General features: G+C 36.0%; 1 protein-coding gene across 1 annotated transcript in view; it reads left to right on the top strand.

Moving 5' to 3' along the window:
* WASHC4 (WASH complex subunit 4) overlaps positions 1-17,991 on the top strand; it is a 53,807-nt gene that overhangs the window by 15,758 nt on the left and 20,058 nt on the right. Inside the window, exons 14-22 of the mRNA XM_054574593.1 lie at positions 4,336-4,462; positions 8,715-8,840; positions 11,137-11,244; positions 11,744-11,890; positions 12,017-12,096; positions 13,193-13,298; positions 13,857-13,973; positions 15,348-15,516; positions 16,551-16,705. Of these exons, the coding sequence (XP_054430568.1) occupies positions 4,336-4,462; positions 8,715-8,840; positions 11,137-11,244; positions 11,744-11,890; positions 12,017-12,096; positions 13,193-13,298; positions 13,857-13,973; positions 15,348-15,516; positions 16,551-16,705 (1,135 nt within the window). The remainder of the gene's footprint in view (positions 1-4,335; positions 4,463-8,714; positions 8,841-11,136; positions 11,245-11,743; positions 11,891-12,016; positions 12,097-13,192; positions 13,299-13,856; positions 13,974-15,347; positions 15,517-16,550; positions 16,706-17,991) is intronic.

The raw sequence follows: 17,991 nt of genomic DNA, 5'->3' as shown, positions 1-17,991 counted from the left end.
AGAGCTCCTATGCTCGCAATCACCTAGCATCAACAATTAAATTTACTGCACGTTTTTGCTTGAGTACAGTGCTAAAATCACATGTTGACCTGGGTGAAGATTAAGTGACACGACTCTGCCAGTGGCCCTGTGCTGGATACGGTTTCTCTGTGTGACATATTTAAAGGCTAATACGGATACTTACCCACTCTGTTGATCTTTGCTATCGAGGGGAAATGGGGAGACTGCTACACAATGGGGGAAGAAGTGTGCCAGATATAGGAGATCCCCTAAGCAGGAGTGTTCAGTCCGTGGCCCAGGATGGCTATGAAAGTGGCTCAACACAAAATCGTAAATTTACTTAAAACCCTTTTTTTGCTCATCAGTTTTCATTAGTGTTTGTATATTTAATGTGTGGCACAAGACAACTCTTCTTCCTCCAGTGTGGCCCAGAGAAGCCAAAAGGTTGGACACCCCTGCCTAAAGCATTTCTTTCTTCTCCCATAATCTGTGATTAAAGTCTGGAAAATGACAACTCAATTCAGGCAGGACTACTTATGGCAGGGATTTTAGAGCTCCCTAATACATTTTGAAGCAGAGTTGAGAAGAGATAAAGACATAAGTTTGGGTTTAGGTTAAAGAGATAAATTCAGTAAGATGGGGAAACTGGGATCAGGGTTAATAACAGTAATTTTAAAAAGATGTGGATATATTAGTTACAGGAGCTTAATATTCTTTAACAGTGTGATGCAGTTGCTAAAAATGCCAGTACATACTTAGATCACATTAACACCTATACCCAGGTTGTGGGAACTAGTAGTTATAATATCTGGACCACAGGAACTGGTAGTTCATTGAATTTCTATTGGTCAGATCATAGTTGGTGTTTGGTATTACCAATCTTATTGTACAATAAGAGGGTCACAAACTGCAGCATCCCTAGGTGAAGCTGAACGGCATGTCAGAAGATCTGAGAACCATGCCCCTTAAAGACTCATTGAAGAGTTTCTCTATAGTTTGGCCTTTAAAACAGAAACCTGGGGAAAATGTGGTGGGTGTCTTTAAGTATTTGATGGGCATTCAGGTTAAGGAGGGAACAGATTTGATCTCTGTAGCTTCAGAATGTTGGACTAGAACCAAAAGATGAAAATAATAATTGTTTACATGATTGACCTTTTAACTATTTAGCAGACATTATGCTAAAGGCTGTAAACACAATGTCTGTGTAAAACTGTAACAATCTTCTGTGGGAAATAAACATTATAACTAATATTTATTCAATATTTTTGATAAGCCAGCAGCTATTCAGGAATTTCATGAATATCATCTTTAGTCATGAGAAAATGATATGAGGTAGAAGATATGGTTGTTATTGCCATTTTATAGATGAGAAAACTAAAGTACAAGGAGATTTAAACTTGTCCAAATTTAAACAACTAGAAGATGGCACAGCTTGGCAGTCCAGCTCTAGAACGTAAGCTGTAAACTACTCCTCAATAGTACTATTTTTGTCCTATTTTTGATAGAAAAATGAGGCTTAGAGAAATGAATTTAGCTAGGTCACACAGCTAGGTACATGGAGGGTATGCAGCCTACTCCAGTACCTCTTACAGGTCGCCTTGTGCAGGCTGCTCGGAGAGGTAATGCACGCTTTCACTAGACCTACACAGGCAGGATATCGATGATCATTAGCCCAAGGGGCTGTGGGAAGTGAGTCTTGTTCGGTGGAAGGTTGAATAAGTTGACTTTCAGCGATCCCATGTGATAAAATTTTATGTTTCTAAATTTTGATTGTAAAGATACCCAGTCACTGTGGAGCTCCATGGAGCTGAACAGGACTGTGTTTTTTCATTGTCCTTGCACTTCTGCCATAGAAACTCCACTATAGGGAAACCCAGGAGGGGAGATGATGTGATCAGCATGAGCTTGTCTAACATTTTAGAAGAAGTTGAGGGTTGATTAAGAGCTGTCCCAGTCATGCTCCAGAGCTCATTATGTAAGTGAGGAAGGAGCAGCTGGGGACAGTATTCCTTGCCCCACACTATGCACTAGACCCCAGGTGGCAAGTGTGCCTGGCATCTCTTGACTGGGTCCAAGGCTTGTAGGTTGCTGCACCTTGCTTTCCATTCTCAACCGTTTTGACACTGGGAATACTGCTGTTAGAAGATGAGGTAAGAATCTTCGTTTCAAATCCCAGTTGACTTATAGATGTTGACACCATTTAGTGCTTTACATTGGAGCAGGGGATTCTTTTTTTTCCTGTTTGTATTTTGTAATGAAGCTGACAGTTGACAGGACCGTTGGCCATTTTTATACTCCTTTTGTCAGTTAACTTGCGTTTTAAAACTTGAAGCAGTTTTATTTGTATATATTTACAGGAGACAGAGATGATCCAGTGTCTGGGTATAAGGAGTAATGGGCAGAGTGACAGACAAACTGCCTTATCCTGCATACTATGATCTAAAACTGAGTGAATACTCTTGACTCTGTGTTAGCCTTCTTCATAATGTTATTGACATGATTGCTGTTAGGGAAGGCTCCATAGTCTAGGCCCCCTTATTTTTGTCCTTGCTCACAATCTTTCTGTCCCCTCCTATACATTGTATCCCTGCTGAGTCCTGATCATAGTGTCCTCCTCAAAAGTGGAGGCATTGCCCTAGGACCATGCTCTTTCCCTTTGTTCCCGACGTTTAAATTGAATTATCTACAAGTCAGATATAATAACTCTTTAGCATAAATGGAGGTGAAGCCAAAAATACAGTATTGGTGTCTTGTGTCTAATGGAATCCTGGCTTAGCAGAAACCATTTTTCTCAGTTGATGGTAGGGTTTCACCTTAAAACACATTTATTACACACTTTGGTATAATCCTTTAGTCTGAGTCCTTGAGATTATCAGATTGCTTGGCAGTATGGTGAGCCAACAACCTCTGGGATTTTACTCTTAATTAAGTGGGCCTCTTCAGTCTCTTGTCTTGATGTACTACTGTCCTTTAGCTGATTCTCGCCAGCAGTCATGGCACATTTCTCTACCCTATCTTAACTATGCGTGGTTTTTAAAAAGAGTTCGTAAAGTCAGATCCCATAAAGGAGAACTGTCCATTTTTTGCACACTAAGGTTTTAAGAAAGTATGCTTTAAATAGCACGTAGGCTGCAAGTTCCTTTCTTGAATGATTTGAGATGCATTGGTAGAAGGCTTTAGTGTTTGAATTCAGCTTGCATTTAATTATATTGTCTTTCCAGGGTGGGAAAGACAGAATCTTCCTAGATTGGGTGTTTAATTTTGACTCATTTACTAGTTATATGATCTTGAGCACATAACTTCTTTGTGTCAGTTTTCTCTACTGTGAATGGAGATCATAATACCTTTCTCATAAGGTTAATGTGAGGCTTGACCTAGTTGTTTTGTGTAAGGTGCTTAGAACAGCGGCTGGCATATGGTAAGCGTTCAATAAATACTGGCTTTTATGTTCAGATTCTCACCACTTCCACTCTTCCATTCTGGCTCAAGTTGTCATCCCCTTCATTCTGCATTATCACAGTAGCATCCTAAGTGGTTTTCCTTTTACCATTATTTCCTTTAGAGTTTGCTTCAACCTATCAGCCAAAGTGTGTTGGTCCTCTTCAGTGTTAGATCAAGTCACTCTGCCCATATCCTCTAGTGAGTTTCCACTGAAGTCCTTACTCTCTACAAGGCTCTCCCCACTCTCCACCTTCCTTGCTCTCCCAAACCTCCCCCTGCCATACCGCTCTTACCTCCTTTTTCTGTTTGTATCCTTGCTCTCTGTGCTCCACTGACAAAATTCTTTGATATTACTTGAACGTGCCAGACATGCATTCCATTTTAAAATGTTTTACTCTGCTGCTTCACTAGAATTTTCTTCTCGTACATATTTGGATTACTCATTCATCTTTGAGTCTTGCTCAGAATCACCTTTTCAAATGAGCCTACTTTGATCACTGTATTTAAAATTGTGCCAACTATCCCAGTCCCTATCCCTTTTCCCTGCTGTATTTTTTTCATAGCACCTATCATTTGATATCTTAGAAAGTTTAGTTATTTGATTTCTTATACAACCCACCTTTCAGAAAGTAAGCTTCATAGGGGTGGAGATTTTTGTCTGTGTTCTTTACTGCTGATTTTTCTCAGTACTGAGAATCAGTGCCTGCCTTATATATGCATTCAGTAAATATTTGTTGAATGAATAAATTATATATGTATATGTGATAGCTGTTTTTTGAATACCAGAAAGATGAAATGGCTGCTGCAAGGAAATATTTTTTACCAACTTATACGAAGAAATGGAAGTAAATTTTCATTTCTGTGCTTAGTAACCCCAGTATTTTCCTTTGTTAGAGATGTACAGTCTTACTACGTCTTTGTGAGCTCGTGGATGATGAAAATGGAATCTATTTTATCTAAAGAGCAAAGAATGGATAAATTTGCTGAAGACCTCACCAACAGATGCAGTGTTTTTATACAGGTAGTTGCATCCTCTTAGAATATTTTGGGTGTCATTTCTTTGTTAATCTAATGTATAGAAGTTATACTTCAAAAAAATTGGAAAAGATAGGATATGTTTTTGTTTCTAAAATTGAAATCGATTAGGTTACATTTGGATCTGTGTAACATTATTTTTAATTTATTAGGTTAGATTTTTAAATATATGCATTTAATGTACTCTCTTCAAGGCAAGACTGTCCTTGCCATGCTTATCATAAAGTTTGCTAAAAGTTACCATAAGTATTTGATATGTTGTATTTCCATTATTATTTATATAGTTCAAAATACTATAAAATTTTAAAATTTTTATTGTGACTTCTTTGATCTGTGGCTTATTTGGAAAGAGATTTATTATTTTCTAAATATATGAGGATTTCCTAGTTATCTTTTTATTATTGATTCTAGCAGTGTTGTCAGTATTTTGAAATTTTTTGAGATTTGCATTATGACTCAGCTTATGATAGCTTTGGTAAACATTTAAAGGACGCTTCAAAAGAATGTGTAATTTGTATTTGTTGTTTGTAGTATTCTGTATATGTTAAGTAGGTCGTGTTTCTAAATGATTTTGTCTGCATAGCACACCAGCTACTGAGAGAATTGGTTAGACTCTTCTACTGTTACTGTGGATTTGTCCATTTATCCTCATAGCTCTGTCAGTTTTTGTTTTATATATTTTGATACTAACTGCATAACATTCAGAATTGTTTTATCTTCCTGGTGAATTGAATTATGAAATCTCCCTTTTTTCTCTGGTCGTAGATCTGTTTTTGTGTGATTATAACATAGCTATCCCAGTTTTCTAGTTAAGGTCTACATTGTTTGTCTTTTTTGATCCTTTTACTTGCAACCTGTGTGGCTCCTGAAATTTAATATGTATCTTTTATAAGCAGCATACATTTCCTCCCAATCTGATGATTGTAACTTTTTCATTAAACTATTTTCCGTATACATTATTACTAATCTGGATTTAAAACTACCCCCTGACCAGTTGCCTCACTTGTTCTGGGTCACTTTTCTTTTTTTTTTGTTGCTTGAATTTGAATAACGGTTTTTTAGTGGTTACTATAAAGATTTTAAGATGCATGATTTTCTCATTCAACTCCAATGTCCATTAGTTTTACCACTTTCCAGACAGTGTTAAGGATCTTAAATTGCTTTAATTCTCTTTATCCCCCTCTCTCCCCGCTGCTGCTGTGTATTTTGTTTATATATTTTAAACCTCACAAGGTAGTATTGTTGCTGCTACTGTTTTTATAGTCTGTGTTCATTTAGATTTGCTCACATTTTTAATCATTCTATTGCTTTTCTTCCTTCCTGCATTTCTTCATCTTTCCATATATGGAGTACCTGTTAGTAATTTCATTTAAAGTGACTTTCTATTGATGAATTATCAGTTTTTTTGTCTGAATGTGTCTTCATTTTAACCTTTTTTTTTTTTTGCTTTAACCTTTATTGTATTTTTTTTCCATTAATATTAGGCCCCTTATAATCCCCCCTCCCCCACAGCAAGTACTGTTGTCCACGTCCATGAGTCCTTTTTCCTTTTTGCTCAGTCCCCCTTTGAACCCCTCCCCATCCACTAGCTGTCATCCTCGCCATCTCTGAGTCTGGCCCCATTTGTTCATTCAGTTCCACATATGAGTGAAATCATAATGGTGTTTGTCTTCCTTTGACTGACTTATTCCACTAAGCATAATGTTAACTTCATTTTTGAAGGTAATTTTGCTACATACAGAATTTTAGTTTGGTAGGATTCTTCCCCCACCATCCTCCAGCTTTTAAAGGTACCATTTCATTATCTTCTGGCTTCCTTTGTTTTTGTTGAGAAGTCAGCTGTCAGTTTTGTTGCTTTTTCACTGTGTATCTTTCTTTAATTGCTTATAAGATTAATTTTTTGGTTTTTAGCAATACTACTTTCAATGTCTATCAAAGATGTTGAAAGATGCACCCAGTTGTGATTTTCCTGTGTTTGTCCTGCTTAAGATTTGTAGAGCAGATGGAGTGGAAAATTCTCAGCCATTAATTCTTCAAGTACTGATCCGTTCTGTTTTCTTTTCTAATTTTTTCCACCTCTATTTACTTTGCTGTTAAGCCTATCTACTGAGTACTTAATTTTAATTATTTTATTTTTCAGTTTGTTTCTTTTTTTTAATAGTTTCTAGTTCTCTTCTGAAGTAATTTTATTTCCTTTAACATATTTGGCATAATCATTTGAAGCCCTTGTCTAATAATTTCATTATCTGGATATTTCTACAGCTATTGTTTATCTCGTTTTTGGATATGTCATCTTTTTGTATGACTGGTTATTTTCTATAGTGTTACCCGTTATATATTAAAAATTGTAGGTATCATTTAAGGATCTGGACACTGTTTTTATTCCTCCAGAGAGATTTTATCTTTCTTCTGCTACATATCTCGTCTAGGTCAACTTGTAACACAGGCCATCTCAACCTGTTCAAACATGGAGATAACTGAAGTGGGACCAAAATCATCTGATGGCTCTTTTTTTCTAGTTTTCCCCTACTTTTTAGAGGGTAGTTTTTTAGAATCCTAACCCAGGGTCTAGTATTTATCTGGACCCCCATTTTCTCTTTATGGGCCATGAGCTCTTCTTTTTATCCCCTTTCCCTTCCCGTGAGATGCTGAAAGATAAGCTTGGCTTCTGCCTTTATTTTCCTCTTGTGGAAGGGAAAGCATCCTCAAATGTCAAGCTCACTTCTCTTGGTTTCTGTCTTCTGTCAGAACTTGGCCATGTATTTACTTATTTTCTTGATAGCTGTAACGCCTTCCAGGAGTTTTTAAAAAATGTTTTGTCCAGATTTTCTAGTTGTCAGTGGAAAGATTAGTCCAAATTATTTATTCTGCTGTTAACAGAATAGACCCCAGACACCCCCTCCTCCAAATTTAGAATTTTAAAATACTCTACATCCTTTGAATATATCCTTCATAAATTATTGACCGTCTATCTGGGAATGGTGTGATATTGGCCCATGAGTTCTGTATCTCCTTTACCCCCAGAAGAGACCCCCCTTTCTGCCTGCCTTTGAGTTACCTGTTTGCTGTTCCTTGTTCCTGCTTTTTAACCTTTAGCAGTGCTGCACTGCACTAGGGCAGAGCCTGGTGGTGTAGTCCCGTAGCCGACGAGGTAAGATTGTGGCCCTTTACTGCATGAATACCACAAACGGTGGTCTTACTGCCCGCTTTCTTAGGATGCTACCCTTTCACTTCTTAAATCTCTCAAGTAGCGCATCTCTTTACCACAGAGCTGTTATTGGTTCAGAGAAATCCGCACCCCACACTGTCCCTCCTTTAGGGAGCCACTGTTAATGATGGGGGAGTACTTGGTCTCACATGGACGGCAGGCCGGAGACAGCTTGAGAGTAACTCAGATAGCTTCAGCCCCGGTTCCCAGGGTATGTCCACAGTAGAATAGTTTAGGTTCATTCATAACCTGTGTGTCTTTCTTGGTCCTTAATAAACTCAGTGAGTCTCCTACATTATGTTTGTGTTTCTCTATGTCCTCTTTGGGTCTAAATTTAAAAAAGTATTTGAGAGGGAATATTATTTATGCTGTTTTCTTATTCCCTATTGTTCCCTGGGTTTATTAGTACTATTTTTTTTAAAACCTCATGAGACCTGTGTGCTTCTTTCATGAACAGAAGGGTAGGGGAGAACGGTTCGTATTGGGATGGAAGGAGAGAAAGTCTGATTGGCACCAGTGCAGGCGGAGAACGTGGTAGCAGGTAGATGGGGTATTGGCCCAGGGGAAAGTGAAGGGGGAATTGGCTTGGAACTGAGAAATACATTTGTGTTTAGGTACTGGCCAGAGAGCAGCTCTCTTCATCCTCGTTTTTAAATTCCTAGTTCCTTACAGTCCTCAGTTCTTGTCTTAAGCTATATGAATGAATAGATGTCTTCTTGACGTCCAAATAATTTTTCTGAAGTTTTTTTTTTAATGTAAGGATTCTTTAACTGTGATTATACACTATAATTTCAGCAGTACTAAACTTCTGGTGGTAGATTAAAAAAGCTTTTAAGGGCTGCTTTGAAACTTAACCACAATGTATAACATTGTGTGAGGAAGAGTATTTCAAAATTGTAAGATGACTTTAAAATGAACTTTAGAAACACTAGTTACTGGTAAGCTGAGGAATAATTATTATAAAGAGATTGAAATTGTGAAGAAATATTTTCTTGTGATTAATAATCATTGTTTTATTTTATTTTTATAGGGCTTCTTATATGCATATAGTATTAGCACCATCATTAAAACCACAATGAATCTTTACATGTCCATGCAAAAGCCAATGACCAAAACCTCAGTTAAGGCATTATGCAGACTTGTTGAACTTCTCAAGGTAGGTTTTAGATTATTTTACCTTGCCATTATAATTTAGAAATGACCTAGGCTTAAATTAGGATGATCTTTTAAAGTGTGACTTTCTGATTATGTGTGAATAAAAAATTTATGGGAAGGTGTACTTATCTCTCAGATGGATAAAGGAATTAGTCATTGAAACAAATTTATGTTAACATTCTAGAATGGCTAATAAATTTAAACTATATTAAAAGTTAACATGTAGTGAGGCAGAAAAGAAGGGAAATGAAAAGTGTAGCCTAAGAATTAGTGAAGATTTACTCATGGAAGTTTTAAGCACATTATATGAGTTAAAAAAAATTATAGCCTTGTAGCATTGGCCATTATTTTGTGGTTTTCAAATACATGTGAAGATTTTTTATTTTTTATTTTTTTTTGTAATTGAGAGAAAGTGCTGTAATCTTGTCATATGAATAAGTAAGCTACTTACAGGAGTGGTCAGATAAATTAAGAATCAGAGTGTACTTCTGGAAATATGGTAAAATATTTCTTAGCATATTCTATATAAATTAAAAAAAAAAAAAAAAGGCCCCTCTAAGGAGGAGAGCCTGCTTAACCTGTTTTAGAAATTGAAATTAAGGCCCTGGCTGGTATGGCTCAGTGGGTCAAGCACTGCACTGAGAACCAAGAGGTCGCTGGTTCAATTCCTGGCCAGAGCACATGCCTGGGTTGCAGGCTAGTTCCCCACTGGGGGCGTACAGGAGGCAGCTGATCAATGTTTCTCTCCCTCTCTCTCTTCCCTTTCCCCTCTTTCTAAGTAAAAATAAAATCTTTTAAAAAATTGAAATTAAGATTTGCTAGTGAATTTCTGCTATTAGTAGCTTTTAGATTTGCTAAGGAAATAGAGATTATTGTTTTTGAGATTGTGCCTTTAGATTTTTAGCTTTTTTTCTTTAACATGTATTATCAGCTGTATTTTACTTTTAAGAAATATAAACACAAAAGTGCGTGTATATGTGTGTATATGCATGTATAAATACATATCAAATGTGTCAGCATAATTTAAAAAGATAATAAACACTCAGAAGTCCACCATCCCAATTAAGAGATAGAAGAATGTTACCTATATTTTCAAAGCCCCCCTGTCTGGTCCTCTCTGATCGCATCTTTCCCTGCCCCCTCGGGAAACTATTGTCCTGAATTTTATACTTAAACCCTTGCTTTTCTTTTTAGTTTATCATATAAGTTTGAGTCTGTAAACCGTTCATTGTTTATATATGTTTTTGAAGTTTACACTAATGGAATAATACTGCATATGTTCTTTGACTGACTTTTTTATTTATTCAAAATTTTGTGTTCGAATTTATCTATGTTGGGATGAATAGCTGTAGGTCTTCCTTTTTTAGCTGTGCAGGTTTCCTGAGGATGAATTATTGGGATGAGGATGAATTCCAGTTTTTGCTATTATGAACAACGTTGCCTTTCTTGTATACATTTCTTGATGTGCTTGTGCCAGGGTTTCTCTGAGATGTTGGATACCAGTGGATTGCTTTTGCCTACATGTTCAACTTTCCAAGATGATGCCAAATTGTTTTCCAAAGTAGTTATATCAGTTTACATATCTCCTACAATATAATCGACTTCCCATTGTTCCCCTGCTGGCCAATATTGGTATTATTAGGTAAATTAGTGGGTATAAATGGTTTTGATAGTGATTTTTAATGGTCATATCTCTGATTGTTAATGACAGTATCTTTTCAAAATTTAACTGTTTCTTTTGTGAAAAAATTTGTTCATGTTTTTGTTCAGTTTTCTGTTGGATTATTTGCCTTTAAAAAAGTCTTTCATTCATTTGAGGTCTTTCATATTCTAACTGCTAATCTCTTGTATGCGGCAGGTATTTTCTCATAGATTGGCTTGCCTTTTTATTTTTTAAAGATTTTATTTATTTTTAGAGAGAGGGACAGGGAGGGAGAAAGAGTAGAAGAGAAACATCCATCGGTTGCCTCTCACACTCCACCAAAGGGGACCTGGCCTGCAGCCCAGGCATATGCCCTGACTGGGAATCGAACCAGCGACCTTTTAGTTCTTAGGCTGGCGCTCAATCCACTGAGCCACACCAGTCAGCGTGCCTTTTTATTTTTTTTATACTGGCTTTTGATGAACAGAAATTCTTAATTTTATTACATTTGAATTTGCCATTCTTATTCTTTATGGTAGTACTTTTGCATCTTATTTACAAGTTCTTTACCTAGCTCAAGGTAATAAAAATATTCTGTAATTTTGCCTAAAAGTTTTATGTTAAGTTTTACAAAATTACTTCTGACCCATTTTAGGCAATAGAGCATATGTTCTACAGGAGAAGCATGGTTGTGGCTGATTCAGTTTCACATATAACACAGTACCTTCAACATCAGGCTCTGAATTCTATTTCCGTGGCTAAGGTATGGATGGAGGTTATCATATATCCAGCGTAATTACCTTAATTTGTTCTTTTGCTTTGTATGTGTTTTCTATCTCAGCCTGTTTAGTCCATTCCTTCAAATCTAATATTCTTGGTCATTTATCTCCATGGTATTTTATGATTTTTACTTAGAATGCTCTTTCTCTGAACTTAAAACGTGTAATTCATTAAAACACTTAAAAATGACATGTGCAGTTTTAAAATATGATGCATCTTTTTTTAAGAAATGATTTGCTTATTTATAATAATGGAAATTGTAAAGTGTGTCTGATACAGATTTGCTGTCCCTGACAGTGCTAAACGATAATGTTACAGAAGGAGTAAATCACATAACAGCATCAGAAGAAGCTCAATAGGGAAAATATTGTTGAAGCTTTCTTAAAGTTAATCATGCAAAAGATTATTGAGATTTTCTTCTGAATCTTTTGTTACTGCCTCAGAAATAAAACTATTGTGTCCTGTTTTCTTTTATCTTTAAGAAAAGAGTAATTTCTGACAAAAAATACAGTGAACAGCGTCTTGATGTTCTCTCTGCTCTAGTTTTGGCTGAAAACACTCTAAATGGTCCAAGCACAAAGCAAAGACGCCTTATTGTATCTTTGGCACTCAGTGTTGGTACACAGTTGGTAAGTGTATTGCTATTAGTTATGTAATAAAAATGAGATCTGAGATTTCATAGTTCCTTTCCCACTGACCCAAGAAACCTGTTCTTTGACTGCAACTTCTCTGCCCCTTTTTTCCTTCCGTGATAGAAAACATTTAAAGATGAAGAACTCTTTCCATTACAAGTGGTCATGAAAAAGCTGGATCTTATCAGTGAACTTAGAGAAAGGTAAGTAGGTATATGCCATGATACTCAAAAGGTAGGGCTAATGGAAACATCGATTTTTCTTTTTAGCATAACAAGAGAAGAAATGTAATCCTGATAGACCATTAGTTCCTCTCTGTAATTCCTTTAGCATGACCAGAATGAGACTGTGACTAGGGATCATGTCTTTAACTTTGCTTCCAGCTTCTGGAAGAACTCACATGAGACAATATGAGGTAGCCCTGAGAGCATCTGGCAGACCCTGATGTTCATTGTGATTGTTGTGATGGGTATCGCCAGCTGGCATTTAAAATTACTGCTTTCTTGTAAGGCGTCGTCTGCTTGTGAGAGACTTAGAGATCCATTGTTGGTAGCAGTCATTAAGATGAAGTGGTTTTTGGAAGGCTTACCTTTTGTAGCTCCTTGTGGCTTTATTTATTTTTTAAGTAAAGAGTAAGCAGCAAGTTTCTTAAAGGGAAAATGAGTCTTCTGAATTTTAATTCCTAGCCAAATTAAGGTTACAGCACAATTTCCATTTAATGCTTATATTTAACAACGTTTTTGTTCTGAGAAGCTGAGATTTTTTGCAGTTAGTGGCGTTTAACATTCCGTCCTTGGAAGAAATACTGAATGGTCGTCTTTATGAGATATTTAATGATCATTTTGTTTGCATGAATACATAATGATCATTTATTATGTACTCATAAGCTATGAAGTAGTCGCTTGGCAAAGATAGGAGACAGATTAAGTGTGACTGGTTTTTTTGGTTTTTTTGGTCACAATTTTTTTAAAGGCTTGCTTTTCAATTTTGAGACAGGTAAAAGTGTGCATGTGATTCAAGTATTATAAGTGTATTGAAATAAATTTAAATTCCTGTATTTAAAAGTTAAATTGTTTTTCATGTGTTCTTTAAAACTAAAGCATGTGTGCAGAATTCTGAAAACGTCAGGTATTAGAATATTTTGTTACCTTTGTTCATTTCGAAACATTTATTGTGTGGCTTTTCCATACTAATTTCGGGTTATGTGATATAGGGAATGCTAAAATGAGTAAGACATTATTTTTTTGAGGGTGCGATAACTTCAGTTGTGATACCACTAATTACTCCTTTACATTGTAGAATTCAAGCACAATGTAATTGTTGTTTTTTATACTGGCATCGAGCTGTCTTCCCAATTTATTTAGATGATGTATATGAAAACGCCGTTGATGCAGCCAGGTTACATGTAAGTAAAGAATAAACCCATCACTTTTTAAATCAGTGTACAAATTAATTTTAAAATAGATTTGATTTAACAAACTGTTTTAACATTGACTGCTAATGCTGGTTTATACAATGCTATACATATTCAATAGCATTTATACAGTCTATAGTTAAATTTTATATTAATACTTAATACACATTCATATATTTAACTCCCTCTTATTCCTTATCATTCTCATTTCCTTGATTTTAGGTTATATCACAATTGTCTGACATTAATTTGTCAGTAAGATATATTTATTCAGATCTTTCTATTTCTGTATGGAAATAAGTGCAATTGAATGCTCAAGATAGGAAGGAGTTAGTAAATTTAATTTTTTTGGTATATTTAAAATATATACATTAGAAAACCCAGCTACTCTTATTTAGGAGAGGAAGACAGTTATATGTTAAAAAAAGAAAAATATTAGCCTTCAGATTGAGGTTTTGTCTTTCAAGACAGATAATTAACCTCTGTGATGTTATTTAGGTTGGAGATCTGGTTTTTATAAATTCATGTACATTCTGATTTTCTTCCTAGTATATGTTCAGTGCTTTACGCGACTGTGTACCCGCTATGATGCATGCAAGACATTTGGAGTCCTATGAACTACTTCTGGATTGCTATGACAAGGAAATCATGGAAATTTTAAACGAGGTAATATTATATTTGAGATTGAAAAACTTAAAACATGTATTTGGAATATGATGTTTGGGAAAACTTCATTATTCACTTTTGAACCCTAACACAAGGATATATTTATTGATTTTTTGGTGTTCTTAAAGAGAGAAAGAAACAGTGGTGTGAGAGAGAAACATCAATCGGTTGCCTCCCACCTGGGGATCTTTTCCACAACCTAGGTATGTGCCCTGACCGGGTATTGAGCCTGCAACCCTTTTGGTGCATGGCACGGTGCTTCAGCTGATCGAGCCACCGGCCAGGGCTGGAAAAAGTTTTTTGATTGAAGCAGGTTTTTACATATTAAAATTTTTTATAAATCATTGTCTAGAAGAAAGAAATGGTTTTTAGTTATAATATCACTACTGTCTAAATTAGTCTTTAATTCCTAATTTTTCAATATAAAAATCCAGACTAGGAATTTGGAAAAATTTTTTCTTACTTTAGTAAATAGTATATTTATATTTACATTTTTGTTTTTTAGAAGAATGCAAATGCAAAATTGGTTGGAATATTGAATGCTACTAATGATAATACAATTAAGACAACTACCATTATTAAACTCATTTGGACAGCTACTAAGAGGAAATTACATATTTGAAAGATTTACTTGGGTAATGGCAATAGTTCAGATGCAATATAGCACATCCCTTCTGTTTGAATAAAGTATTATAAACAGTGATATCTTTAAAATTAAATTTCCATCTAATTATATTTTTTTAGAGGGAGGAATTAAAAATGAGTCAACTTCACAATATAAACCTTTTTTGGGTTTGATAAAATTATGGAAATTTTTATATAATTTTTTATATTAAATATTCTTATTTAGAGGATTAAATACATGTCTTACCAGTGTTTAGAACTCCACAGGAGACCAGAAAAGGTGATGAACTTCATTACCTTCAGCTCAGTGAATTTTGTGACTTTTTAGTGATTATTACAAGGAAGCTTTTAAAAAACTTCTTTCTTGCATGTTCTCAGGATTTTTCTTGTTGCTTGTTCCCATAAACTTTGTGCTTTATAGTATATATTCATATTCCTCATATTGAAACCATCAGACATTAGCTTTGGATTTTCTTTCAAGGATGTCAGAGTATTAATGAAAAAAGCTTAGAGTTATATCTCACTGCTCCCTGGTCAGAAAAATCATTAATTTAAAATGAAGAGTAAAGTAATTTTCACTTTCCCAATAAAAATATTTTACCAGAGTATTTAGACCCTTAAACCAGCTTGACAAATTTTTTATCATTGCATGGATTATAAAACTCTAATGGTTAAAGCATAGATACCCAGGGGAGCAGTACAATTGAAATATCATTTTGAGAAATTATGGTATTAATCTTTTGTGAATAGCATTTGCTGGACAAGTTGTGCAAAGAAATAGAGAAGGATCTGCGACTTTCTGTGCATACTCATTTAAAGCTGGATGACCGAAACCCTTTCAAAGTTGGCATGAAAGACCTGGCCCTTTTTTTCTCTCTGAATCCAATTCGGTTTTTCAATCGTTTCATTGACATTCGAGGTGAGTGTTCTGCTTTTCTTCTGAAAGACATACATCTTTTTGCCCTAACTATAAAAGAACAAGTAACAAAAATGAAACTTTGAGCTTATCTTTTTTAGTGTTAGTCCATTTATTCTTTTTTTTTTAATTGACCTAAATTATTTATTAGGTAAGAATTTTACAAACATTACTCGTAATAGTGGTAACGGTGGAGCTGGAGAGTGTTGTACCTTCTCCAGGCTGTGCAGTGAGAACCACCCATAGTGTGGTGGGACTGTGGCCCTTTCCAAGACCACAGCTCCTGCTGCTTGCAGATGTCAGCCCTCGCATCTGCTTGTGCTTGTGGATTGGTTTGGTGATCCATTGGGTGTCAGGATTCCTTCTGAGCCTTATGGAATGAGTGAGTGAGGGTAACCTCAAGGAATTTGTATGTGGAATCTTCACCACAGTGGCATCCAGCTCGCTCCTCAGCAACAGGCTGAAGGCTTCGGGCAAACTTTAGCTGGTTAACACCATGATGGACAGGCTTGCTGAAGGTCACACCCGTAGGAACAGGGTGTTTGCAGCCACCACGGCACACACATATCCAGTGTATTACAGAACCTTGCTTGGTGTTGTATCCTCGCCTGCATGCTTACACAGGCGAGGATACAGATATCTGGTTATATATCTGGTCAATATATGCTGTCTTTGTCAGGCCACCTGGGGCGGGGGCGCTGTGGAGCGTAGAGAGCTGGTGGTGCTGCCAGCAGCACGCCCTGAGGAGGAAGCACATCACATTGAACGGTTTCTTTCTCCATAGCTCCTGGATGTACTTGTAGGCGCCCATCTTGGCTTACTGGATGGCTGCAGCCAGATGGAAAGGAAGAGACTTTCTCCCACAGTCCCTTTTTCAGTCCATTTATTCTTTAATTCCTTTTTGTTTATTTTTATTTTCCTAGCACTTTATTTAGAAAAAGAAATTTAGTATTCAGAGTTGTTGCCTTTTTAGTTTTATTTCTCTTTTCTACCTTTTCATGAATCAGAAAGTCTTTTTTGTTTTGTTTTTTTTAAAGCTTATGTAACTCACTACCTAGACAAGACTTTCTACAATCTTACAACAGTAGCTCTTCATGACTGGGCCACTTACAGTGAAATGAGAAATTTAGCTACTCAGCGTTATGGATTGGTTATGACAGAGGCGCATCTTCCTAGTCAGACTTTGGAACAGGTATGGTATAAAATATTTCTAGCTTAGTCTTATTGTAGCATGATAACAATTATTTGTTCAACAAATCTTTTTTAAATTTCATTATTATATTTTTTAAAAAAGATTTTATTTATTTCCCGAAGGAGGGAGAAAGACAGGGAAAGAAACTTCCTATGTGTGGTTGCCCCTCGTGCGCCCCCTCCTGGTGACATGGTTTGTGACCCAGTCCTGTGCCCTGACTGGGAATCAAACTGGCAACCCTTAGGTTCACAGGCCAGCACTCAGTCAACTGAGCCAAACCAGCCAGGGCTACATGTTTGTTTTTTAAGAAAATATTTGCTATATAAAATCTCATACTTGACAATAAAAAATTATATATTGCTAATTAGCTCTCTTTTTAAAAAAAGTTTTCATGTATTTATTTTAGAGAGGGGGAAAGGAAAAAGAGAGCGAGAGAGGGGGAGAGAGACAGAAAGAGAAACCGATTGGTTCTACTTGTTTATGCATTCAGTGGTTCATTCTTGTATGTGCATTGACCAGGGATCAAACCTTCAACTTTGGCATATTGGGATGACACTCTAACCAACTGAGCTACCTGGCTAGGGCCTTAATTTGCTTTATGAAAGAAATTATCATTGGCTTCCTGTTTACACTTCACCTTTTGAATTTGTTGAACATTTGAATTACAGGCATATCTTGGAGATATGCAGGTTCATTCCAGACCATTGCAATAAAAGTGAATATTGCAGTAAAACAAGTCACACAAAGTTTTGGTTTCCCAATGCATATAAAAGTTGTATGTGCCCCGGCTAAGTAGCTCAGTTGGTTAGAGCATCCTCCTGATGTGCCAAAGCTGTGGGTTTGATCGCTGGTCAGGGCACATACAAGAATCAACCAATGAATGCATCAGTTAGTGGAGCAGCAAATCGATGTGTCTTCCCACCCTTAAAATCAATAAATTAAAAAAAAGTTATGTGTACACTGTATTGTAATCTACTAAGTGTGCAATAACATGTCTAAAAAAGCAATGTACATACCTTAATTTTAAAATATTGTTAAAATATGCCAACTCTTATCTGAATTTGTTGGAAAAATGGCATTGGTGGTCTTGATGCATGGTTGCCACAAACTTTAGTTTGTAAAATATGCAGTTGTATCAAATGCAATAAAGTGAAGTGCAGTGAAACAAGGTGTGCCTGTACATGTAGGTTTTGATACGGCTTTTCAGAAACATTGGGATAGTCAGGTGATTTCTGCAGAATTGTAAAATGTTTAATAAAGGTCACACAGTTAAGGATTTTAAACCT

Source organism: Pteronotus mesoamericanus, unplaced genomic scaffold (assembly GCF_021234165.1).
Source record: "Pteronotus mesoamericanus isolate MK-2021 breed Mesoamerican mustached bat unplaced genomic scaffold, CSHL_Meso_final contig_263, whole genome shotgun sequence".
In the NCBI taxonomy this organism is placed as follows: domain Eukaryota; kingdom Metazoa; phylum Chordata; class Mammalia; order Chiroptera; family Mormoopidae; genus Pteronotus; species Pteronotus mesoamericanus.
The sequence above is the reverse complement of the archived record's forward strand: the minus strand, read 5'-3'. Positions and strand labels throughout refer to the sequence as shown.